General features: G+C 40.8%; 1 protein-coding gene across 1 annotated transcript in view; it reads left to right on the forward strand.

Annotated features, from left to right (window-relative positions):
* The window catches only part of PLCH1 (phospholipase C, eta 1), a 160,693-nt gene extending 135,951 nt beyond the window's left edge, over window positions 1-24,742 (forward strand). The window contains exons 13-23 of the mRNA XM_008576383.1: window positions 1,721-1,812; window positions 4,911-5,008; window positions 8,040-8,219; window positions 8,318-8,425; window positions 9,456-9,580; window positions 12,481-12,565; window positions 16,081-16,227; window positions 16,473-16,552; window positions 18,377-18,436; window positions 18,871-19,225; window positions 21,573-24,742. Coding sequence (XP_008574605.1) covers window positions 1,721-1,812; window positions 4,911-5,008; window positions 8,040-8,219; window positions 8,318-8,425; window positions 9,456-9,580; window positions 12,481-12,565; window positions 16,081-16,227; window positions 16,473-16,552; window positions 18,377-18,436; window positions 18,871-19,225; window positions 21,573-23,665 — 3,423 coding nt within the window. The 3' untranslated portion in view covers window positions 23,666-24,742. The remainder of the gene's footprint in view (window positions 1-1,720; window positions 1,813-4,910; window positions 5,009-8,039; window positions 8,220-8,317; window positions 8,426-9,455; window positions 9,581-12,480; window positions 12,566-16,080; window positions 16,228-16,472; window positions 16,553-18,376; window positions 18,437-18,870; window positions 19,226-21,572) is intronic.
* The last annotated feature ends 2,021 nt before the right edge of the window (window positions 24,743-26,763 follow it).

A 26,763-nucleotide genomic window follows, 5' to 3' on the forward strand; every position in this document is an offset into this window, starting at 1 on the left:
ACCTTTGTTAGTAGAAGCTGTATTTTTTGGTGGAAGGTTTTCTGCAACTACTGGGGTCTGTTTCCATCATTCGTACTGGAGTTATGTGTTGCCTAAGTATTGGTGCTATCTCCAAAGTGGTTAGGATGAAACCACATCATCTCCCAAAAGATTTTTTTTTTTTTCCTTTTTGTCTTTTTTCGTGTCCGGCAACGGATCGCAACCCTCAGTGTTGCGCCCGTACCGGACCGGGACTGGCAACGGGATCACAACCCTCGGTGTTGTTACAGAATGATTTTCTGTGCCATCTCATTTAATCATCACAGCATTAATCCTTTGAAATAGATGTTATTGCCACGCCCTTTTTAAAACATATGATAAGAAGCTAGAGAGGTTAGCCAATTTACCAGCTGGTGAAAGGCTGAGCTTATCAGACTCCGGGGCTCCCACACCAAGCACGTACCAGGCTCTCAAGGCATAAATAACACCCAAGAAGCTTCCAACCAAACTGGTGCCTCACTGTCAGCGCAAAAGAGAACTGAGTATGTTCAGGCAAACATGTAGCTTGTTCTTTTATTTGTCGGGTATGAGAAAATCTGGAAGTTGACATGGTCCTATGGTAATATGGGGATGGAGTCCTCTCCCTCTCTAAGCCACATTCCTCAGATGTCCAGGGTACTTTGTCTACAGGTCTTACCTTTGTTAGTAGAAGCTGTATTTTTTGGTGGAAGGTTTTCTGCAACTACTGGGGTCTGTCCCCATCATTCGTACTGGAGTTATGTGTTGCCTAAGTATTGGTGCTATCTCCAAAGTGGTTAGGATGAAACCACATCATCTCCCAAAAGATTTTTTTTTTTTTCCTTTTTGTCTTTTTTCGTGTCCGGCAACGGATCGCAACCCTCAGTGTCGCGCCCGTACCGGACCGGGGACCGGCAACGGGATCGCAACCCTCGGTGTTGCTCCCACACCTCGCTCAGCCAGTGAGCGGGAACCGGTCTGTATGTGGGATCCAAACCCTCGGCGGGAGCGCCTCTGCACTCCCAAGCGGCGCACTGTAGCAGTGCGCCACCGGGCCAGCCCCACTCCCAAAAGATTTTGTGTCTAATGGCTAATCTGTTAAAGACACCGGATTAGTCATAGAGCCTTTCAGCCTGTATCCTGTGAGTTGCAATTTTTTTTCTGCTGGTAGAAATGAAAATGGGTCAAATCTCAAAAGAGTGGTTTGATTTAGATGGTCATTTATCATTTGAGTGCCTACTGATCAAAGGCAGGAATAGTAGTTATTTATCTTTTTTAAAAAGTTCCTACATGTCCTTTTCTTTAAAAAAAAAAAAATCTGACTTTTATGAACCATTAATCAATAGTGAGCTTCCTATACAAAAGGGCATTTTTGTTCCTTATAATCAATTAAATAGATGCTACAACTTTGACCCTACTTTTTGTAGAGACCTTCAAAATGCATGACTAATAACGTTGTTCTAAGACCTCAATTTTATGTGGCTTAGCAGTCAGTTTCTGAACATGAAACCCTCAGTTTTGCATTAATATTTCAATATAATTATGACCTTAGACATGCTGATTATTAATGGTAATGCAAGCTGCAATATTTGGTCTTTTCTTCCCCCTCCAAGTTGTTTTGCTTGTGTGTACATGCATTTTAAAACCCAGACCATTCTCTGTAGGTTGTAAATAACCTGATGCAATCAGTTCGTTGTTAAGTTTACTATGATTTTTCTGGCAGAAAACCACAAAGTCACGGCCTAAATCTTACAGTACTGATGAGGAGGAGGACACACAGCAGAATCCTGGCAGGGACGGTGGCCAGCTGTACAGGTAAGAAAATGTCTCTGTGTTTCTTACTCAGACTCCAGGGTCCTCTCCATCCCTGCCAGCTTGGTTGTTCTAGTTGTGTGTGTCTAGAGAATTGCATCACAAGATAAAGTACTCAGTGCAGTGAGACTAGAAGAAGATCAACTGGATATGAGATGATAATATGCACAGGGAACTTAGCACTGTGCCTGGCACATAATGAGCTCCTAGTAAATGCTAGCAGTAGTCCTTGCCAGGTAAAAGGTATCTTCAGAGGAGAGCGAGGGGCCACATGAACTAGTACACAGGGCTGTCACAGGAGACCAAAGGAGAAGATAGATGCAAGCACAGGTTCAGAGCCAGGGATCTGAAATCAGCCAGACTTCAAATTCTTGTTCTTCCACTTACCATCTTAAAGATGGGGCAAGTTAGGCTTTGCATTTGTATCTATCTCTTAGGGTTATTGTAAGGATTAAAGAATTAAACTTCTTAGCTTGGTAAGCCCTGGCCCAATTAAATGTGTTCAAAAATATTAGCTGCTGTTTATTATTATTGGTAGTATCTGTGATGACTAAAATGACCATATGTCCAGAACCCAACTTGTGACACATGATCCTATATAGAATTTTCCGGCAGTTTATTTATACCTTAAGTCTCACAAAGGAATGTAAATTATATTGCAGATAGATAGATATACCTATCTATAGATAGATGGATAGGTAGGTAGGTAGATATGAATACACATATACCTGCACCTTTATTGAAAGATGAAATTAAGTAAAACTAGAAGTATAGAGGCCCTGTAGGAATTAAACTTTAGTGTTCGATTAAACTGTATATGTGAGGTCCCACAGAATATCTATACATAAAATAGTAACTAATTAGGGCATAGGAGATGTATTTGGGTTCTACCCTTAGGGACGGAGAATTGAATATGTAGTCGCAGTAAAGGGTAAAGGAGAAATAGGATCACCTTCCAAGAGATCCCTGTTGTGAATATTCTCAAATATAAGTTTGAGAAAAGCTTAACTTTGAAACATAGAACCAGAGAAGGTACAGAGTTCGAGGAAAGCTGCCGTGATCTTAATATGTGCACATGAGCCGTTCCTACAGATACTGCATGCAGTCATGTTGAATGCTGCTCTTGAGTCAGTTATATACTTTCCCATAATAGTTACCAGGGCCTGAGCATCTGTGATGGTGTCCTTTTGGGACTTCAGTAACCTAATCCAATCCCAGGATGAAGATTAAAAAGAGCTAACTTTATGCAGGATTTCTCCATTTCAAGGAGTGCCTTGGAGTTTTACTTGTAATTTCTAGGCATGGCCTCACATTGATTTATACTCACCAGCCTTCACAAAACCAGATTTTCACAAACGGCTACAGAATTTTCTAATTATGTGGTAGAGGAGAAGCGCGCATTCTTTCTTTCCACTGATTTTTACGCCTTTCTGTGTTCATGCCTCCTTTCCTGGGAAAATGAACGATCAGAGCATTTTGTTCCTAGTTCTTCTATTGAATGTATAAAAGCACCATTAGGGCAGAGATTTTTTATTTGTTTCTTGTTTTCTCTCCGGTAGGTGCTCAGTAAATTTTCATGAGTAAATAAATCTATATCAGCCTCTAATTCCAGAACATTTCATCACCCCAGAAAGAAACTCTATAGCTATTAGCAGTCACTCCCCATCCCTCAGTCTCTGGCAACCACTAATTTACTCTCTGTCTCTATAGATTTGTCTTTTTTGGATATTGCATATAAATAGAATCATACAGTATTTGGGCTTTTGTGTCTGCTTTCTTCACTTACTATAACGTTTTCAAGATGCATTCATGTTGTAGAATGTATCAGTACTTTATTGCTGAAAAATATGTCGTCGTATGGATATTCTGAATTTTCTTTATCCATTTATTGGTCGAAGTGCACTTAGGTTGTTTTTGCTTTTTGGCTATTATGAATAATGCTGCTACGAATATTCCTGTATAAGTTTTTACGTGGATGTAATTGTTATTTCTTTTAGGTATATACCTAGAAGTGAAATTGCTGGGTAATAACTGTTTAACTTTTTGAGAAACTACCAAACTATTTTCCAGAGCAGTTGTATCATTTATAGTCCCCAGCAATGTATCAGGGTTCCAGTTTCTCTTTATCCTGGCCAACGCATGTTTTTGTCTGTCTTTTTGGTTATAACTGTCCTAGTGATCTGGGATAGATCACTTCATCGTTCTCTTAAATAGGGAAGGTGGAGTAGCCAAAAGCCCAAACCTCTTCCAGTTTCAAAATGTCATGAGTCCTGGGTGTGTACTTCAATGTGACATGGTATCACTTTGCAGTTTTGTTTTGTATTTTTCCTAATGAGTAATGATCGTGAGCAACTCTTCATGTGGTTTTTGGCCATTTGTATATCTTCTTTGGTGAGGTTTGGAGTTTTTGATAGTTAGATGATCCCCTTGAGGAGAAAAGCATGTACATGAAGGGAATATGATAGTCTGTGGAGGACTTCACTGTGATAGAGAATAGTGGTAGGATTTATAAGGTTGTAGAGAAGATTGTAGGAGTGGTTTGTAGGAAAGAACTTAGAAAATACCTAAGAGAAAAAAAACACTGAAAAAAGTAATACGTATTTGTTATAAGAAAGTGGAAGAACATAGAAAAAATATAAAAAAGAAAATAAAAACCACTTGTCATTGCATCTCTAAGAGAAAATCATTATGGAAATTTGGCATATTTCCCTTTAAGTATACAATTCTTGTGATCCACAGTGCTGTGATTCCTTACCGTGTTAGTCCAGGTTCTCCTCCCTGCAAGGCAGAGTAGTTCCCTGTGAACTCTGGTGTTCCTTCCTAGCTGGGTAACAGGGGGCACCAAGCCCTTCACAACAGAAGTCACAAGTGCACGAGAAGAGGTTGTTGATACCTGGCAGAGTCGTGAATAAAATCGTCAGTACGATGTTGTGGTAGAAAGAGTGCTGAGCCAGGGATCCCACGTGCGTTCTAACTCTGACTCCCTGAAGACCTGGGGCAGATCACTTCATCCTTCTCTTCAGTAGGAAAGGTGGAGTAACCAAAAGCCCAAACCTCTTCCAGCTCCAAAATGCCATGAGTTTCGGGTGTGTATTTCACAGGTTGGGTCGCCGAAGGAAAACCATGAAGCTCTGCCGAGAACTCTCTGATTTGGTTGTGTACACAAACTCCGTGGCAGCCCAGGACATTGTGGATGATGGTAAGTGTCAGGTCTCTGAGGAGGGAGACTCTAGCCGGGCAAAGGATGGAAAAAGAGTTGATTAGCAAGTGGCAGGCAGACCTGCTGGGCTGAGCCGAAAAATGGCATCAGCCCCGAGAGGCAGTTGGGTGTCTTCTTTTATAGGGTTAAGATTAGCATCTGGCCTAACCCCAGAAACAGTTACGATGTTCCATTTCGGGTACAGCCTCCTCCTGTGAAACAAACTTAGAGAAACAAAACTGAAGGGTGGGAACTTCCTGAAGGTGAAGCTCTCAGTTCCAGGAACCTAACAGTAAGGACTGACAGGTTTTTCTCTTCTGCTCTCGATAAAGGTTCTTGTTCATTTGATTGTCACCACACATTCCTGGGACTGTGTGGAAACTAATTTGAGTGTCAGGAAACTGACTGTTGGTATCATGCTGAGCTCACACGCAGGGCTCTCTTGATTGCTGTGGTTGCCTAATTGGCAAGAGGTCAGAGACACTTCCCCCAGAGCCGAGGACTTTATTATTATAAGAAGACATATGCATCCAAGGAACTTCTTCCTCCAGTGCTTGAATTGTGGAGTCCTGGCCTGGTTGAGGACCAGGTCACGGATGAACATTCCAAGTGTCAATGACCAGAAGAAAGAAGAAATTAGTTGGCTAAAGCAACACCTTGAAAAGCCCCATATTTTCTCATTGGAAGTTTTGGCTTTGATGGAAATAGTTTAATCACGGATTGAAGTTTTAACAAAAAGGGGAGAAATCTTGGTAGCACTGACTCACTGTTTCTCACCTCCCAGTTGTCACATCCAGCTGAGAAATTCTAGTCACAACTGTTCTTAACCTTGACTTTCCTGCTAGCTGTTCTATTCCCCTTTCTCTTCTATTTCATTTAGTTACAGAATGCTTATAGAAATAACATACCGTCATGCAGCTTTTCAATCTAATTTTAACTTTGGAGGCATTGAAATGTAAATCAGACTCTTCCATTTTCTAAACAAGTCTTAGTGAAGGGTAAACAACATTGTGGTGAGTCTTATGTCCCCACAATCTCCAGGATTCTTTCCTCGGATCTTCCCCCACCTCTGCTCCACAAATGTGTCTTTTTCTATTTGCAGGAAGATTTTGTTTCTTCCCTCGGTGTTGATTCTTCTTCAAATGATGACAATTATACACAATTTAAATTATTTCCCACACAGCACGAGAAACTGTAGGATTCTCACAAGTGAGCAGCACATTCTAGTAGTAACTGCCCACTGCTCAAAGTCAGGGAGTGTTTGAATGAAGTTAAAGGTATATTTGGTTGAGAGTGAAAATTTTCAACAAATGTTTTTGGAAACCGTATCCTACTAGCTTAATGGAAAATAATCTTGAGTACTATACAGCTCTTGAACTTAGCTGTTTTTGTCATTTTTATTTTCTGGCCACAAAATGAATGACAGATAATGAATGAATGGTTTATCCTAATACAGAGCAACTCAACTTTATTAATATGCTAATTGGTATGTGCCTAGTTAGCAAGGTTATCTTAATGATACTGTGGTGTGCATAATTATATGGAGAGACAGAAAAAACAATGGCATTGATTACAGTGCTACTGCATCTGAATTAAGCTTGTCAAAAGACTTCTATCATGTTTGAGGCATTCTCTTCAAAATCTACAAATAAGTTCAATTTTAGTATGCTTGAGATATGTAAACTATGTTCATGAGTTTTGTAGATATAATATGTATGTATGAATATATATATTTTAAGGAAAGGAGAAATCTGTACTAGAGAAATCATCAGGTAACTGTAATTCCTCTGACTTCTTTGCTTCCACTTGTATTTATGACCATTTCAAGTTCCAGCTCTGGCTGGGGTGTTATTCAGTTGGCCAGCATTTAAAATCTAAGGGTGGACAATGGGGCCCTGGGAAACTGCATGTGCTGATAAACGTCCATGGTCTAGATACAGTGCAGGTCCAGCTGGCTCAGCAGGACTGTAGCACCTCCTTGTCTCTCAGTCTGGGTTTAGACACACTCAGCTTGTTAGAGTTGGGATGAGCATGAGTCTCTGGGCAAGTTGGGTCTTTATCTGGGCTGGCCTTTTCTACCGGGTCTAGAAAACACACAGGTGGTAAATTTGGGAATAGAGTATGGATGTTTGGTGAAGGAATGGGAATGGTTAGGGACCTTATAGATTTGGTATGAAAGATGGAATTGGGAGAAAAGAGCAGAATGTTAAATGTTTGTAGGTTGGCTCCCTCATGACCCCCAAATTTGCAGCTTCCTTGATGCTAGATTGACCCCTTCTGATGAGTTTCAAGTAGAAACTCTAGTACAGGCTTCATGTACTTTCACCTTCCTTTACACAGTTTATATACCTGGCTAGGTGCTTAATTGTCCTTATTTCTGAAACTTCATGTGTTTATATGCTGTTTGGAACTCTTTTTCTCCATTGTTATTCTTTTCTCCCAAACAAGTTTTGACTAGTTCATAGTTCTATTTAAACCATCATTAAAACTCAATTTTTCTTTTTTGTGATTGGTCTTTTTCCTTTATGTTCTTGGACCCTGAATGTTATCAGTTAGTACATGTGCCACATGTTTGCTTTTTACATGAATGCCTTCAATGAATGTCTCCTTGTTATCAGGAATTAAATAGTTCTATTCATCTGTGGTTGTCTGTATCTTTGGCAAAAATATTCGGTTTGACTCATGCACCTAGAAAAAAATGTTTGTACTGCCCTCTTCATGCTCGTCAAGCAGACATGAATTAGTGGGATGACTGAATTCTTGGGATTACATGGGACCCAGAAATAGGCAGGTATCCTAGCAAGTTGCACAGCTCTGATTTAGCCTCAAAACAACGAAAGAGTCCTAAGAATGGAATTATATGGGTCTTTTTTGGTCAGGAGCTGCCTCTACTCTGGTTGAATCTAAACTCTTCCATTCTGCTTTGTTTGCTGTTGGTACAATCTAACATTGTTATTAGGTTTTTTGTGAGTGGGGTTTACTTTGCTGTAGGTCTCATTTTCCTTTTTCTTTTTTAATTAAAAACTGCCAGGAACCATGGGAAATGTGTTATCATTCAGTGAAACGAGAGCGCATCAGGTGGTTCAGCAGAAATCAGAGCAGTTCATGATTTATAACCAAAAGCAGCTCACGAGGATTTACCCCTCCGCCTACCGCATTGATTCCAGTAACTTCAACCCTCTGCCCTACTGGAATGCAGGGTGCCAGTTAGGTGCGTATGCCTTGGGAAGGAGCGGGGAGCGGTTCTCTGTATATTCTGACTCTACCTGGCCGTTTTGCCTAATTCTCTCAAACTTTCTGCTCATACAGTGGCACTGAACTACCAGTCAGAAGGGCGAATGATGCAGTTAAATCGAGCCAAATTCAAGACAAATGGCAATTGTGGTTACGTCCTCAAACCCCAGCAAATGTGCAAAGGTGTGCATCAATTTCACAGTCACATCTCTGAATGCCGGTGACCTCTATTAAAGGAGCTCTCTAGAAAGTGTAATATCCCGGTGTTTTGCCACATGACCTTTTTTTTGATTAAAGTGTTTGCAAATTAGAACTCTTGTCACAACAACTATTTAATATTTGGGTAACATGGTGTTTAGAATGTTTTCTTGTGAGGTTATGCATGTCAAGAAGGACATGGATAGCAATGGTTGTCATCTGAAGTCCAGTGTCCCAATATGATATTCACTGGGCATGACTTATGAATTGGACTTCCTTCTAAGGCCTGAATCCTATCTTTCAGAAAGTGTCTGAGGGAATGGGAGTCTGAGACCTGCTGGCAAAATGAAATTCTACCTGAAACAATTGTATCAAGCCCTTTTAGTCAGTGTACTCTGATTACAAAGCATTGTTAAAAAGAGGATAATGTAGTGTTAGATCAAAGAACACTTTCTTTTGGTTCTGGTCATTAAACTTCTTTTTAAATTTTCCAAATTGGATTTATAATAATTCAGGAAAAAATAAGTATTGACAGATTTGTCTTCAGGAGTTTATGCTTTGAGCATTTTCTTGCTTTGCTATTTACTTAATTTCAGGCCTTCTTTCTGTTTGTTACTTGTTATATTCTTTCTATACCTGAGATGGTTTAGGTTAGAAAATTATCTGAATCTGACATAACTTCTCCTCTTCTTATACTTTTGGCATTCAAATAGAGTGCTTCTCTTCCTCCATGCCATGGTTGATAATTGCCCTGCGAACACTTGCTTTAAATTGGCCCATCCCTCTGGCTTTGGGAGCATGGATTCTAATGAAAACCGCAGCTATGGAAATGCCATCTGCTGTTGACTTCAGGCAAAATCCACACTGATAGTTATGTGATAATTTCTTTGCTCTAAGAAACACTAACAACTCTGCATTTGTTGTTTCTTCGTTTTACAAGCTTATACTGTGTGTGTGTGTGTGTGTGTGTGTGTGTGTGTTCCCATATTACCAATCTCTGCTTTATTTGGCCTAGGTACTTTCAACCCTTTCTCTGGTGATCCACTTCCTGCCAACCCCAAAAAGCAGCTCATCCTGAAAGTGATCAGTGGGCAGCAACTCCCCAAGCCTCCAGACTCTGTGTTTGGAGATCGAGGCGAGGTAAGCTGCACATGACTATGTGGCTAAGTGGTTAATTATGTGTGGTTTTATTGCTTCCATTTCATCTGAAATGTCTTCAGGATTGTGTGTGGATTCATAAATGAACACTAATTGACTTATTGGCAAATCACACACAGTTCCTGCTGGACTGCAGTGCACCATCTATTTTGGTAGCATGAGTACATGGAATTCAATTCACAATTCAAGGCTGACCCTGCTAATGCTAAAGTTGGGGTGCAAAGAACAATTTTATTCATAGAAATATCACCTAAGAATATGTCGCAGTCTCCCATCCACATTCCTTATCTCCTGCCACCCTCTTCCTACTGCATATCAGCAACCTGCTCCCTGGCCACATGCTAGGTCTTGTCACCACCTGCTATAGCTCTGCAACATGATTTTAAAATGTCTCCCTGTGACCATAGCCTCTTCTCTTTCCAGAGCTTTTGTTCTATTATTTCCATTACACCTGGTCTTGGCCTTCTTGGCGTCTGTTTTCTCCCTACCTGTCAGCCCCTCCTATGCCTGTATCCTTCCTCTCAGGGCTGGTTCATCACTTCAGGCTCTTTGCCTCTCCCACCCGTTAGACCACATTTCTGGATCTTTAATGTTGATCAAGGAAACTACAGAGTTCTGCACTTTCTTTTTTTATTTTTTTATTTTTTATTTTTTTGTCTTTTTCCGTGTCCGGCAACGGATCGCAACCCTCAGTGTTGCCCCCGTACCGGACCGGGGACCGGCAACGGGATTGCAACCCTCGGTGTTGCTCCCGCGCCTCGCTCAGCCAGTGAGCGGGAACCGGTCTGTATGTGGGATCCGAACCCTCGGGCGGGAGCGCCACCGCGCTTCCCAAGCGGCGCACTATCCAGTGCGCCACCGGGCCGGCCCGTTCTGCACTTTCATACTTCCAAAAACTCCATCTCAAGTATCTACTGACCCGTAGCACTGTGTGCTACCGTTCTCTAGAACAGAATAAGAATTTTTCTCCTAATATGAAAATCAATCGCCATCTTTAATTTTTTCCCTTTCTTTGCTTTCCATCTCCTGGGAAATGGGAAGAACCTTTCTGCCTCCCAAGTCTTTCCCCAGTCTTGCTGCCACTATCTGATTCCAATCTTCTGCTATCTCACCTGGATTACAGATAAGGCAGGCACTGTTATTTGGGGTTACAGATTAGGAAACTGAAGCACAGAACAGTCACACAGTGTGCCCAAGGTCAGCCCAGGAGCCATGCTGTGAAACAGGAATTTGTTCTCCAAGCCTGTGGTTTTGAATTCCTCAAGAACAGAAATCCTATTCATCAGCGCCCCCCCAAAATCCAAGATCCCCAGTGGTCTAATTTTTCACAGGGTTCTTTTCCAAAGAAAAAATTCTAGCATGAAACAATCAATTTAATTAAAATGATTAAACTTTAACTATGTTTATCTGGTAAATGAATAATATGTGTACCCATTTAGTTATCTCAGCAGACTCTTCCATCATAGCTCCAGCTCTTAGGCCCTGAAGCTACCCTTAAAACTACACCTTCTGGGCCGGCCCGGTGGCGCACTGGATAAGTGCGCCGCTTGGGAAGCGCGGCGGCGCTCCCACCCGAGGGTTCGGATCCCACATACAGACCGGTTCCCGCTCACTGGCTGAGCGAGGCGCGGGAGCAGCACCGAGGGTTGCAATACCGTTGCCGGTCCCCGGTCCGGTTGGGAAGCGCGGCGGCGCTCCCACCCGTGGGTTCGGATCCCACATACAGACCGGTTCCCGCTCACTGGCTGAGCGAGGCACGGGGGCAACGCCGAGGTTTGCAGTCCCGTTGCCGGTCCCCGGTCCGGTACGGGGGCAACACTGAGGGTTGCGATCCGTTGCCGGACACGGAAAAAGACAAAAAAAAAAAACAACAAACTGCACCTTCTCCTGACTCTCCAGTTCCTAAAGATATGTTTTCTCAGTCTTCATAACTCTCTCCCCTTCAGACTTCTTAGATCGGTTCTTTCTGGATCCTTTCGGTTTTTCTTTCTTCACTGCTCAGCTCCTTGAGCTTGCACTATATACGAGAGCTGACAGATGACCCACAAAGCAGGATCCCTCCCCACAGAGGAGAGCAGGCAGGGGCAGGGGCAGAGGAAGACTAAACACAGTATTTTTTTCTTTTGATTTACTTTTTAATCTTTTTGCCTTTTAATGCAAAATTTACATTATAATACACAATCAATTTAACTACATTAAGGTGTGCAAAATCTTAATGTAAATGCAGATAGCTTGTTTAATTATTATGCCACCTAGGTCAGGACAACGTATTCAAAATCCCAAAAAGGCTCCCATCAACCCTCCCAGTCAATATCTACCTCTGCATAGCAAAACCCAGCCCCTGTCACCATCAGACTAATTTTTGTCTGTTCTCAAAGTTAACATAAATGGACTCTTACAGTAGATACTCTTTTATGTCTGGCTTGCTCAGCATTATATCTACATAGCAGAACTTTGTTCTCTTTTCACTGTTATATGGTATTTATTAAATGAATATTCCACATTAGCCATCCTGGGTGGGATAGACATTTAGGTTGTTTCCAGTGTTTGACTTATGAAGACAGCTGATCTGAGCATTTGTGCTGGGCAAATTCTCTCATTTCTGTTGGGTATGTACCCTGAACTGAAATTGTGGGTTCATTAGGTAAAGTTCATGTAGCACTAGTAGAAATTGGCAAACAAGAATTTAATATCTTTTTTTTTTAAAACTTCTGTCTTGTATATCTGAATCTGCTACACCTAGTACCATTCTTCTTTCTTAGTAAGCACCTAGTAAAATTGGTTGCTGTTGAAATGTGAACATTTTGGCCAATGTTCTCAGATTAATTAACATATGTGTAGAAGTGTATCATTTGAATAATACTTTATTTCTGCTTATGTAGATCATTGATCCTTTTGTTGAAGTTGAAATTATTGGATTGCCAGTAGATTGTTGTAAAGATCAAACCCGTGTGGTGGATGACAATGGTAAGATGACAGTCTGTGTTCACTTTAATGAGGATGTTCTAGAAATAGAATTTGTACTGAAAAAGAAAAATGAGTCTATGTAGAAGATCAACTAGTCTTTAATATCCATAAATGCCATTTGAGTTTGTTAAGATCTTCTCAGCACATAAAACTAAGTAACTGTGGGATCGATGCATGGTATGTTTTATTGGTATCATAATCTAGCTCCTCAGGACTTCTGCTTTTGGAGCAAAAATTCTTTCTAGTGACAAGAATATATGATTTTTTAAAGAACTGGGTTAAAAATTCACTTAGGAAAACAACTTGTTATAGAAATGTGTTTTTATGACATGAGCTTCCTCAAAGCTCTCATTTGTGAAGCCTACATGTCCTGATAATTTCTTATCTTTTCTGGAGAATTTAAAACTCTAAAGACAAGTACAGAGCGCTTTGGCAAGTTTCCTTCTTGAATATGTACATGTAGTGAATGGGCAGCATTTTTCTTATATTTTGGCCATCACGTAAAGAAAGCTTTCTTTACCCAAGCCTTATGTCTTTTTCTTGGTCATCTTCTAAAATTGTATTCATTTGTTCATACATTGGACAAATGTTATTGCATACCTATTTTTCTCAATCTCTAGTCATTAATACTCTAGAATAAGTTTAAACCCTAATCATGAAAACATTTGAGAAATTATAGTTCCATAGGGAGACCTTGAAGGAACATGGGAGTTCAAGAGTAGGGCAGGCCAATTACTTAGGAAATAACATGCTTAAAGAAAGCAACCTTCCTATATTGTGTTTTCCCTCCAATGCTCAATAGATTATTTCTTTCTTTAGTCTCAAGTGATTGGGAGGTCATCACTAAGTCAACAAAAAGATAATCTCTCTTGTTCTGGAGGGGCATCTCAGTGACTTTCAGCCCATCATTGTTTTATTAGCTTGAAGCTGTTTATAGGGGTAAATGGTTAATACCTACTGAATGCATGCATTTAATAAGATGTACTTTCATGTTTTTAGAAAGAAAAAGCAGAAATTTATGATGTACTTTAATTTTTATCAGTTTTTATAATTACTCTGTCTGAGGGAATTTTTCTAAGAAGTAAATGTATTTTTGCCTTTTAGTATTTGAGTTGAATCATATACTTTTTCTATTCATTTTCAGTAGCTTTGAAAATATATGACTTTCATGTAGTAAGGCCTTGTTTCATGAGAAGACACTGGGAATTGATAGTGCACAGTCTAATTTGGCTCTGTCACTAACTTTATGACCTTAGGCACATTATTTCCTATGAACATCAATTTTCTCAACCATAAAATGAGTTACAAATACTGATGTTTTGACTTCCAGTCAGGATGGCAGAATAGGCAGTCCCCAACATCACTCTTTCCCGCAAATCGACCAATTTGCAACTATAAAAAAGCAACAACAGCCAAGTTGGTGCCGCTAGAGCTCAGGGGAAGAGGAGGAAAGACCTACAGAGTTTATGAAGGCAGAAGCCACAATGAGAGGGAAAAAAACGTTGTGACCATTTTGAATCCTGGCTGCTTCCAGGCTGGAGCTGCTGAGCACACAGAGCAGGAGCTGGCAAAAGCCACAGCTTGGAGGCTGCAGGGGAGAAGAGGGCCGTGGTGGCCTCTGGGCCAGCAAGACCAGTAATAGGGTTCCCATGGACCCACATAGGAGCAAGGAGCCACAACAACTGAAAAGAAGGAGCCACTCAGAGGCCAGTGAGTCATCGCAAGGAACGAGCACAGGGCCCGTCCCATGTAAATGTTTGCAGCATGGGCAGTTGGGGAGATGGCCCCACCGGGGGAACACGGGGCCTAGCAAAGACAGTTGATCTGCCCCCCAATCAGCACAGGACCCACTCAGAGGAGACTGGTCAGGAATGTAGAATTGCATGGGGTGCAGTTTGATGAAAAGACTCAGGCCCAGACAAGAGTTTCCACACAACCCAGGTGCACCAGATCTCACGAGAGCCAGAAGTACCTATGAAGTCAACCATTAAAACCTGAGCTGCACAAAAAGCCTTCCCCAGGGAACCAGCAGCAAAGCAGCAATTTAGCTCAACCACAGAGCTCAAATTCTTGTCCCCACCGAAAGTTCCCCCATTTTAGAAGCAAGCAAAGGACAACAAATTAGTTCCAGTGCAGCTTAAGTGGTGGGAATAGCAAATAATCCAATACAGAACTGAAAGAAAAAACAAAGTACCCACAACCAGAGACAAAGTTTGATATTAACTAGTAAAGGCCTCATTTCACTAGTAAAGAACACCTACAACACTAAGGAGGACCAAAGTTCCCTGGGCTACCAAGCCAGAAAGGGGGAGGGCTGGGGGCCTCAGTCATGCCACCTGACACATACAACCAGCCCAGCAATGACCACTGAACTGCTGCAGGAAGCTCCCCAAGCTCTCCTGAGTCAGGGCAATGGGTGGCCAGGGGCCTTGGCCATGCCCCCCTAGCACCCACAACGAGCCCAGCAACAACCACCGAGCCTCCACAGGAAGCACCCCAGGCTCTCCTGAGCTTGGGCAGTGGGGGCTGGGGGCCTGGACCTCACCCCCAGACACGTGCAACCAGCCCAGTGATGACCCCCCAAGCTGCAGCAAAAAGGTCCCCAGGTTCCTGAGCTGGGGTGGTGGGGTGTGAGAGCTTTTGCCACAACCCCGTGACATCTGCACCCAGCCCGGCAATGACCACGCCCTCACTGGAAGCCTCCTGGTCTCCCCTGTGGGAATAAGGGGGGTGCCACAGGCCTCAATCCCACCCCTCCTTTCTCCTTCTTCCATCCCATTTCCTTCCCCTTTCCCCTCTCTCCCTCCCTCCCAACTGCTCCACAACATCATAGAATGTAAAAAAATATATATTAAAACAATTTTTAAAAAATAACAATAAATGAATAAATACTGATGTTTCCTACTTTTAAAAATGAGCATGTGATGTGTAATTTTTAAAAGTTATTTATTTTTGAAAGTCAGCAATATATGTTTTTCCTTAATTAGGAAAAAATAAAAACAAAATCTCACACTGCCACTTTTAAAGAATTACTATGAGAATTAGATAGAAATAATATACAAACAATAGTGTTAAAACCTGCAAGCATCTTATAAAATGGTTTACAGTGGGTTTTACAGTAGCAGAATCTTTGGTAGTTGAGGAGCATAATTCTATTGGGGGTGTCATTCTTTATTTTTGCTAAAACACTATTCTTAGGTCACTACTATAGATAATTTTTGAACTTACTGAAGTATTATGAATATTAAAGTGCTTTCCCTACAGTACAGTTGGGCATCAAAGATTAATAGAACTGTTGTGACAATTTACAGGCAATTTCCTTACCAATTATTTCCTAGCTGTGGGGTAAATTCCAAGACTTTATTTCAATAAGGCATCCTGAAGTGGCTTGGTTGTCTTTGTGTGTTTAATAACCATTGCAAGCAATTTTCACTGTCTGCTTTGTAAATGTGCTGCCAACTGATTTTCAGCCAAGCCCTATGCTTTTCTGATTTTGTTTTTCTTGTTTCTCTGAGGATTTAACCCTGTGTGGGAAGAAACCCTGACATTTACAGTACACATGCCAGAAATAGCTTTGGTTCGGTTCCTCGTATGGGATCATGATCCCATTGGACGAGACTTTGTTGGACAAAGAACTGTGACCTTCAGCAGCTTAGTGCCTGGTAGGTATGAGCCAGCCTTTTCTCTCTAGACTGACCATTCCTTTTCCTTTGGAAAATTTAGTATATGATGTGTGACTTATATGATAGCATATGTGATATATAAAATGTGTCATATGATAATGACTGTTAACATGCTTATGTAAAATGTAAGGAACTATATATAGTCAAATCAGATATTCATTTCTGTTTCCCACATGGAAAAGCTAAATGCAAGTTCAACTAATGACTTTCTTTACTTTTATCAGGCTACCGGCATGTCTATCTGGAAGGACTGACAGAAGCATCCATATTTGTCCACATAACAATCAATGAAATCTTTGGAAAGGTGAGAAAGATCATAGGGCTTAAAGCCACATCCAGCAATAATATGATCCTCAACACAGTTCCTGATCGACTACAGATGCTCCTTGACTTACGATGGGGTTACGTCCCAATAAGCCCATCATAAGCTGAAAATATTAAGTCAGAAATGTATTAATACACCTAACTGACCGGAGATCATAGCTTAGCCTAGCCTACCTTTAATGTGCGCAGAACACTTACATTAGCCTACAGTTGGGCAAAGTCATCTAACACAAAGCCTATTCTATAATAAAATGTTGAGTATCTCATGTGATTTATTGAAAACTGCTGAAAGTGAAAAACAGAATGGTTGTCATATGGGTACTAGAAATACAGTTTCTACTGAATGCCTATGGCTTTCACACCATTGTAAAGTCGAAAAATTAAGTCGAATCATTATTAAGTCAGGGACCATCTATAATTGCATAAAAGGAATATATATTTTGACAGACTGTTCTTAACAGGAAACTACAGGGAAGCCCAGCCTGCTGTCCCTCTCATGTCCCCATCCACCTGTGCTCTTTCCACTGGTTAGAAGTGTGTACTCATTCCTTCCACCCAGGGGTCCTCTCTAGGCTTAACAGAATTGAGAAAAGTATTATTCGCTCAAGAAATCATATGTTTAGCTAAAACAATGAAGACATAGTTAAATGTTGAATTTGATTTTAATCCTTAAAAAGATCCAGCTGGCTATAGGGGAAATATGATGTCTCAGATGTTTGATGAATTACCTGTGCTATCTGGGCTGTTATCTCAGCCAGTTCTAGGCAGGATGCACCCATTTTATGCCATTGTTTTGAACTGAAAATGTAAAACTTGTGAATGAATTTTAAAGCCACCATAGGACTTAAAAGTCCACAAAATCTATTCTAATTCTTTCCTGATGCAGCTCTCTTCACTTTAGAGCTCCCTGGAGGTTTATAAATCATTTGGCTGTCCTCTGGTCATGCCAAGTAATTGGGGACTTGGCTAGTAGTATGAATTTTTAGGACCAGATGTGATTTGGAAGGATTGTAAGAGCCTGGAATAGGGCCTAGGAATGTCCAGTGCTTTTTACCAGCAAGTCTGTATAGCCTGGAGCTTCTCCTCCAGAGGTATATTGACTCTTTGCGCTCCAGCTTCCTCACCTGTAAATGTGGGATAGAATTAGTACCTACCTCATAAGTAAAGTATATAAGTATTTATTTTCCTTAAAAAACTACCTGGTACATAGTAAATGCTCAAAAATATGGTCAATATTAACATTATTATTCTTACAACCCCATTGGTAAAGAATGGACCAATTCAGCCTGAATTAGAGGAGGGTCTAAGGATCCTAATTTCTAAGAGTGGAGAAGTTTTATAGCTTTCCATTCTGTGTTTAGTCCTGTGTTTCTATTTGTGTTACTTGTTGAGATCTTTTCCATGGTCTACATAGACACAAATGTAAATGATTCAGAAATGATTTTTGAATTCTAGGAACCCCAGGTTAACTATGTAGTATCTCTAGCATTTATCATGATTGAGGGAAAAGATAAAATTCAGAATTTGTTTAAAACTTGAGTCAGAAATAAATTAAAATATGAGAAATAAAGTACCTACAGGACTTCTGTTTTCTCTCCTAAGTAAATGTCCATGGTGTGTTCAATTGGGGTTGGGATGCATATACCACAGTGTGCTGGGGTTGGTTGAATGATGAATGAATGTAAGACTGAATCACCAACACCAGGAGAAAGGAATATATGCATTTTTCTTTTGTGTTTACTTATGCCACCTTCTTAAATGAGCCCAAACTGTGTTTTGTTGTGTTTTTGTTTTTCCTTTGCAGTGGAGCCCTTTAATACTCAACCCCAGTTATACTATATTGCACTTTCTAGGAGCTACAAAGGTAGTTTGTCAGCATGATGCTTTGTTCTCGCTGGCATATTTCTTTTTGAATGGTTCTGGCGGCATGCTTTCTCATATCACTCCATTTTCCTGCTTACCACTTTGAAACGTGTGTCTGTCGCTTGAAGGCAGCTGAAGTTTGTAACAGTTAATAACTGTGGAAACTTTCCCACTACCTTGTCATTTCTGGGTAGGTGACTTTTTGGGAAAGCTTGGCTGTGAAAATGGAAAGCTGACTTCTTACAAAGTAAGGTTGATGAGAGGTGCATGACATTGTGCAAACATGCTATCAGCTGCTGTTTCCTTGGTTTGAATATACTTCAATGCTGTAAAATTTCATCTTGTACTCATTTTTCATGGAACTGCCATGTCAAAGGCAAGTTGTTGACACAGTGGCATTTACTTAACTTGTGGTTGGTCCTTTTGTGTCTTCAGAACAGACAGCTCCAAGGTCTGAAGGGACTGTTTAATAAGAATCCCAGGCACAGTTCTTCAGAAAACAATTCCCATTATGTCCGGAAACGATCGATTGGAGATAGAATTCTGCGACGCACAGCCAGTGCTCCAGCCAAGGACAGGAAAAAGAGCAAAATGGGCTTCCAAGAAATGGTAGAGATAAAGGATTCTGTGTCTGAGGCCACAAGAGATCAAGATGGTGTCCTGCGGAGGACCACACGGAGTTTGCAAATTCGCCCTGTCTCTATGCCTGTTGACAAAAGTCTTCTGGGAGCTTTGTCACTTCCTTTATCTGAAACAGCAAAAGATACAGAAGGAAAAGAAAACTCTCGGGGTAAGATACTTTACATTTTTCTAAGAATAAACCCTTGTAAGCTGTATTTTGGCCCATTATGACATGGTTGACATTCTGTAGTCAAAGTAAAATGTACTGAAAAATAAATAATTTTTAATGTTGTCTTCTAAACCAGAAGATTTCAAACTTTGGATGGAGGGTGGTAGAAGAGCTATTTCCTTCTCACCTGAAGCTTTAAAATAACAGTTGACACCTGACATTGACAGTGAGAGATAAGGGGGGCTTTAGGTGTGATGGCCTGGAGCGTGTGGGTCTGCAAGGCTAGAAGGAGGGAGGAAAAAACCAGCAAAATACGAGTAGAATTATTGGTTTTCCAAGTGGGACCATATTTATTGATTGCTCTGAGGCTGAAGATGGTCGTATTACTTTACCCACCATAAAACACATTTCCATTGTTGGAAATGCTTATGGAGAAGGAAAGCCAGACGTTAAAAGCAAACCGTCTTCTTCACTTGAAAAGTCTTTGCTTCCCTAAGACTAAGGGTGGCGCAAGACGTGTTTTCCTGTGGCTTCACTTCCCTGACCTTTGGATGCTGGCAGAAAAGGGAGCACATCTGCCCCTCGTGCCCAGCTGTCATCTCCACACACATAAGGACCAGGCGCTGTCCATTTATTCCCTTAATTTGAGCGTGTTGCTGACTCATATCAGGAACTCAGTAAAGAGTGGTGACTGCCTTCTGGTGTGCCAGAGAACTCTTGACTTGTGTTGGTGACTCCCTTCTCCTGTCCTACTCTAGGTAATTTAAATGCCAAAACCATGTCCATTTGATGTCTCTGGAACAAACACATTTTAATTAAATTAGAATCATCTCAGACACGTAGAATGTAATACCTGTTTTCTTTAGCAAAATTATTCTTTTATCAAATGATCTAATATCAATGATGTATTTCCCAGCAAACACCATTTTGCTTATATCAATTTTTGTAGTAAGATATTCCAGGGAGAAAAAACAATTCTTGAATAGTTTGTTTGAAGGAGCAAAAGAGAGTTTAAAAGTATGAAATTTTGCTAAGAGCAGTGTCAGAGAAGAGATGAAATAAATATGTGCTTTAAATTTTATTTAAAAGCCTCATCTTTGGGGAAAATAAATCTATATTCAGTAGAAATTGGTAATAATTAATCCTGCTAATGCCACAGTTAAGATGTTAATACACTTAAGGTGAGTTAGAAAGCAATACTGAGGCAATGTTTCTTTCCTACCTTTAAAAAACTGTTATATAAATTAGTCATATATTTATTAAAATTATGGTAAACATGGAACAATACGTAGTCATGCAATGATTCAAGTTAAATTTCATTAAAAAAAATTAAGTGGAGAAAAAGAATACAAAATTCTATACTTTATCCTGTTCCTCTGCAAAAGCTTGCAGTGGTTGTCTCTGAGTGGTAACTTCATAGGATATTTAATTTTTTCTTTATAATTTTTGGGAGTTTCAAAATTTTTATGATGAAGTATTTTTTAGTTAGGAAAATATTTAATAAAAAGTTAAATTCTTTTTTCTTGTGTATCATGACTCTAAAAGCATTAAAAGGTGATTAAGATAATCTGATCAAGAGTTGAACATCTAATATCTTAGCACTATACTAACCATGATGGGCTATCCCAAATAACTGTTAATTGTGTGATTTTATAGTTTACTGTACCTGACATTTTGCTGCCAATTTTAGGGAAGAATGAAATATGAAATTTGTGTATCTAAAACAAAAGTATGATTAACAAAAAATTAGATATTAGCAATGACATAGAATTGATGACCAGTTCTTTATCTTTACATTTTAAGTCAATATATGTGGATATTTTAATGCATTTATTGCACCTCCAGTTATTTTAGAAATTAATTGGTTAAATTAAATCTTTTGCCAAACTTTTAAAAATGATATTATTTGATTTTTTATTAATACATGTATAACTTTGAAAGCTTATAGTGTCTTGCTTACAGGTGCCACAATACTTTGTTTAACAGAGCTGTCTTGTTCTGTTTTTATTGCCATGCTTCTGTGTAGTACAAATCTGAATAGGAAACAAGGTAATTCTCACCGTAAAAATATGGTAACTCATTGACATTTTTTTTGACAATGAATATTACATCTGTAACTGATGTAATAGATACTCACAGGAAAGCTTCAATGAAATTCCTATAAATATATTTTACCATTGATTCATCACACAGACACTTTGTTGCAAACATATGCAATCCATAATTATATTCTGTCACAGTGTAACAGATTCACATTATCCATTTGTCTGTCTGAAGACAAACATGAGTGTTTGCAGGTCCTACGTTAAGTGATACATTCACCTAAAATGTTGTTTGTCTCACTCAGCAGAAGATGAGGATGGCAGAAGAAAAGGGAAGGGAAGTACAAAAGATCCGCGTTCTCCAAATTTCAACAAAAAGTTCTCCTCCTCCTCCTCCAGTGTGCTCCTCCACAAAGACCCCTGCCAAGGAGACTCCACTGTTTCTATTGCCAACATGTCAATCACAGAAGAGCAGTTGGGAGTGCCAGGTCCTAAGGGTGGGGGAACCAAATCCAATGTGACAAGTGATTGCCAGGAAAATCACCGTCCCAGCAAATCTCTCTCCCCAAGACAGCATTTGGCTCTTGATCCTGTGGTTAACCTAACACAAGATCTGCATGGTGTGAAAACCAAGGAAAAGAGGAATACTGAGGGCTCCTTGGAAGGTAAAAGCACATTGTCAGGAGGCGTCTTTTCTCAAAGCAATCTGGAGATTAAGAACCTGGAAGGTGATAAGGGTAAGGGTAGAGCTGCAACATCCTTTTCTTTATCAGATGTCTCCACGCTCTGTTCTGACACACCTGACTTACATTCAACTTCGATTCTGCAGGGGAGTGAAATTTCCCATCTTATTGACAATGTCACTTTAACAAATGAGAGTGAGCCGGGCAGTTCCATCTCAGCGCTGATTGGCCAGTTTGAGGAAACCAGCAGTCAGGCTAGCTTTACAGTCCTTTCTCATCTTCATAGTACCAGCGTGAAGTCAGGTCATCCTCCCTTGCCTCCCCTGGGCCTACAAATGCCCTTTAAGCATGGTTTTGCCAAGGGAAAACCCAAGGCATCCTTCCTGTGCTCATCTCCTGAGCTGACTGCATTCCCAAGTTCGAAGACCACCAAACATGCAGCATACACAGCTGTCCATGAAACTACCTATACTCCCATCTCTAAAACCAAACCAGATAATGACCTTTCTGGTAAGGCCAAGACAAGGGCCATGGAACCCAAGCTGCCTGGGTCCCCTAATACTTCTCATGGCTGGCTGCCAAAAAGTCCCACCAATGGAGAAGACTGGGAAATACTGAAGAGCTGCAGCCCTGCCACTTCTGCAGACTTGACACTGGAGGAAATAATAGCTGATCCCACTCTCTGCTTAAATTCTGAAAATAGCAGCCTTGTAGAAATTGATGGAGAGTCAGAAAATCTGTCTCTAACAACCTATGAATGTAGGAGAGAGGGCACGAGTCAAATTGCTTCTCCTTTAAAACTGAAGTACAGACAGGATGTGGTGGAATACTTTCAAAGAGGTTTAAGAAATGGCTATTGTAAAGAGACTTTCCACCCTTCTGTCCCTGAAATATTCAAAAATATTCAAGATGTAAAAAATCAAGGTAATTCTTGTCTGTCCTATCAGGGTGCTGGCTTAGTGCATAACCATTTCTCAAATTCAGATGCAAAAATGAACCAGACCTGTTCAAAAATGAAGCAGTCTAGTGTTCAAGATATGCCTCCCCCTGCACCCAAGCAGTCCACACATCCTCCTTTGCCTGCTCTGAAACTGCCCAGTCCTTGCAAATCCAAAAGTCTGGGGGACTTAACGTCAGAGGACATCACCTGCAATTTTGAGAGCAAGTACCAGTGTATTAGTAAGAGTTTTGTTACAACTGGCATTCGAGACAAGAAGGGTGTGACTGTGAAGACAAAGTCCTTAGAGCCTATCGATGCCCTGACCGCACAGTTGCGAAAGCTCGTGTCCTTTGACCAGGAAGACAGCTGCCACGTGCTCTATTCAAAGCAGGACGCCAATCAGTTCCCCAGGGCGCTGGTCAGAAAGTTGTCATCCAGAAGTCAGAGCAGAGTGCGCAATATTGCCAGTCGTGCCAAGGAGAAACAGGAAGCCAACAAGCAAAGAGTTGTGAACCCGGGCAGCGGGGGAGGAGTGGTGCTTAGGAACAGACCCGCAGCCGCCGGCCCGGCGGTGAACCGGCACTCCACCGGCTCCTACATCGCGGGCTACCTGGGAAGCGTGCAGCGGGGCCTGGAGGGCCGCGGCCTCCCGGAGGGCGCGTGCACCGCCCTTCGCCTTGGCTACGCCGACCAGTTTTGTTCAGATAATTCGGTTTTGCAGACTGAGCCAAGCAGTGATGATAAACCAGAAATTTATTTTCTTTTGAGACTGTGAATTCTATACCACTGCATTTTCAATGTTTACAAGGTATTCTGTAGAATGTCAGAGTTTTCAGTTTTCAGTAAATATGGTCTTTGGCTTTGAAATGATTTTCAAATGTGTTTTTAAACATATTTTTGGCCTCCCTTTGACTTCATGTGTTTTCCCTGTTTATGTGTCGGTATATAGATTTGGTGACAGTCCCTGTCCCTACGATCTTTCCCCCTGAGGTGTTGTAAACTGTATGGGTATGAAATATGTGCATGCCCTAGATGTAACTTCTCAGCAGCTTGGGTTATAATGTACGTATTTTTCACCAAGATGCTCTTTACTGTGTCCTCAGATCGCAGTCACCAATGTAGTCATTTTTACTCTCTGTTGAGTTCATTAAGAGACTTTGCAAACAACAAAGGAATGAATTCTTTATTTTAAGCTGTTATCATTTTTCCTACTTTTATTTCTTTGTCCAAAAGCCCAGATGCATTTTTATAACTCAGCTAAAAGATTAAAATAGTTACCTTGCCTTTTAAAATTTCCTCGCCCTACCCAAAAAGAGTTTAAAGGGGATCGTAGCTGCTCCCCACTTCCTCCCCGTCCCCTTTTAGAGTAGGCTGTGAGGATATGAGGAAGAAAACACACTTCTGTATATAAGGACAAAGTTGTTTGTTTTACATAAATTTTGTTACATATTTTTGCTAACAGCTTTGTATGTAACAAGAACCCGGTTGCCAAGCTGTTTGTTGTAGTTTTGAATTTTGGGATTAAGTTATAGACTGCAGACAATGGCTCTAGAATGAGGGACTGCTGTCAGACTCCAACAGTCACAGCAGCACACGTTGAAAACTTCCCCAAAGCTTAAAGAAAAATATTTTCTCATAATAAAATCCAAGTGAGCAGACAATTAGAAGACACCTTTTCCCTTCAGGGAACCAGGTAACTATATTTTAGTACTGATGTGTTATTTTCACTGTGAATCCATTTTTTTATTGCATGTTCATCTGTCCCTCTGTGCTTTTTTTGTAACATTAACTGAAATGAAGTTCTTCCTGGAATTAATGAAAATGTAATTAAAGCAGATTTTTAAACATTTGGTGAATTTTTTTTTTTTTTTGCAATTGAAGTTAATACAATGACTGTTGAGTAAGGGGCCTGTAATACTTGGCCATATTTCTTTTTTTATATCTTTGGAGCAGAATAGAGAACTGCAGAGGGGGCAGTTTTAAGCAGCCATTTATGTCTGAGTATTTTCATTATGCTTGAAAGAGCATATTTGTAAGGTAACTTGGAAAGAAATCAAATATGATGTTTCTTTGCATTTGGTAGGTGTTGATATTGCAAGTTTTAAAAATAATCCTTCCCAACTGGCCGTGGTGGTAGTGGTGGTGGTGCTGGTGGTAGAGGTGGAGGTGATAATGGTAGTGGTGTGGTGGTGGTTGGCTGTGCAGGCTGTGCAGGCTGTGTGGGGAGGGCAGGTGAGATGCTGTGTCTGGCAGACGAGACGGGAGCTTTGTGATGTGGGGGAAGAGTTGGGAGGAGAGCAAGCAGTCCTTGGTTCCCTCAGTCCCCGACTGAACCTTTCCCCAATGTTGGGGGCCTTCCTCCTTTTGAACAGGTGCTGGGGAGCTGGACAGGAGCGGGAGTGTAATGGTGAAAGGGAGAGAGAGCCATTTCCATGCCCTTAGTGAACCCAAGACATTATTGTCTTCTTGGGAACTCTGAACTTCCAAAATTCCATCCTTAGACCTTGGTTTGTTGTTCAAGTTTCTTTGCCTTGGAAGAGATTAACATGACATAAACGTGTTGAAATTTACTTGCAAAACAGTAGAATTTAGCCACTTCTTATGATTTAATGGGATCTTCGTTCTTTTTTTTTTTAGGTGCATTTAAATTTTATTTAAGCATCACAATAACTTTCTAAGGTAGATGCTATTATCGTCCCCATTTTATAAATGAGGAAACAGAAATATATAGTAAGGAAGTTTCCCAATGTCCTGGAGCCGGGACCCAGAGTTGGGACTATTGTACATATGTATCAGGTACAGAGTTATATTTCAATATATGTGTGATGGTCAAATCAGAGTAGTTAGCATATTCATCATCTTGAAAATATGTAATTTCTTTGCAGTGAGAACATTTGAGCTCCTTTATTCTGGGACTTTTGTTCTTTAAAAAAAAAATCCAATTTACATTTGGATGTCAACCCTACCTCAAAGTAATCTACTTGTAGCATAAATGGTTGTGGCCAAGTGGTGGGTTATCAGACCAATCCCGCAGGTGCCTGTCTATATCTGTCACTGATACATGCTGTGTTCTTCTACTGGTAGGACATAGGAAGAGAAGAGAAAGCAATTTCATGATTTCCATTTGAGGATTGCCTAATAAGGAAGAGAGAGTAGTAAAGCTTAAATTTTTAGTAAAAGCTTTTGGTGCTCAGATTATACTCATCAGGGTTTCTTTCACTTGTTCAGAGGATAGATAGGGACTCAGTCACAAGGAAATCACACAAGTGAGATCTCAATAGAGATATTAACAGGCTTTCTGATTTTTGTTCTTTTGAGAGCCAGAGAGTTCAGGAAGCCTTTATTCTCTGCAAACTCTGATTAGAGCAAGCAAGCCCAGTGACGTTTCAAAATTTTCTCATTTGACCTGTACCTTGGAGGCTGCATGGCCGTTCCAAGGCCGAGCAGTGGCAGTGGCAGGTGGCTGGAAGAGTTGCCTACAGCAAGGGCGATATCCACAGAGGACAGCAGCAAAGCTTCTCCACATAAATCGGATCAAGCCACCTTTCCCACTTACAACCCTTTAGTGAGCCCCCATCGTTTACAGAAAGGGTTCCATAAGATCACATACAGGGTCATCTTTGACACGGTGCCCTGCGGTCTCGTCTCCTCTGCCTTGGATTGCCCTTTCCTCCTTTGCCTGCTGCATTCTTTAAAGTGCATCCTGGAGGATCCCTGTCTCTAGGAAGCCATCCCTGGTCATCATCTCCTTCTCTCTGATTGTACCCAGCTCATCAAAAATTACCCAATCCGGTGTGGGGGCCTGTGTGTACCTAAAACCCCAATTCCACTCCACTGTATCAATCTGCTCACCTGTCTGCCTCCTTCATTAGA

The sequence above is a fragment of the Galeopterus variegatus genome, unplaced genomic scaffold (assembly GCF_000696425.1).
Source record: "Galeopterus variegatus unplaced genomic scaffold, G_variegatus-3.0.2 Scaffold1343, whole genome shotgun sequence".
In the NCBI taxonomy this organism is placed as follows: domain Eukaryota; kingdom Metazoa; phylum Chordata; class Mammalia; order Dermoptera; family Cynocephalidae; genus Galeopterus; species Galeopterus variegatus.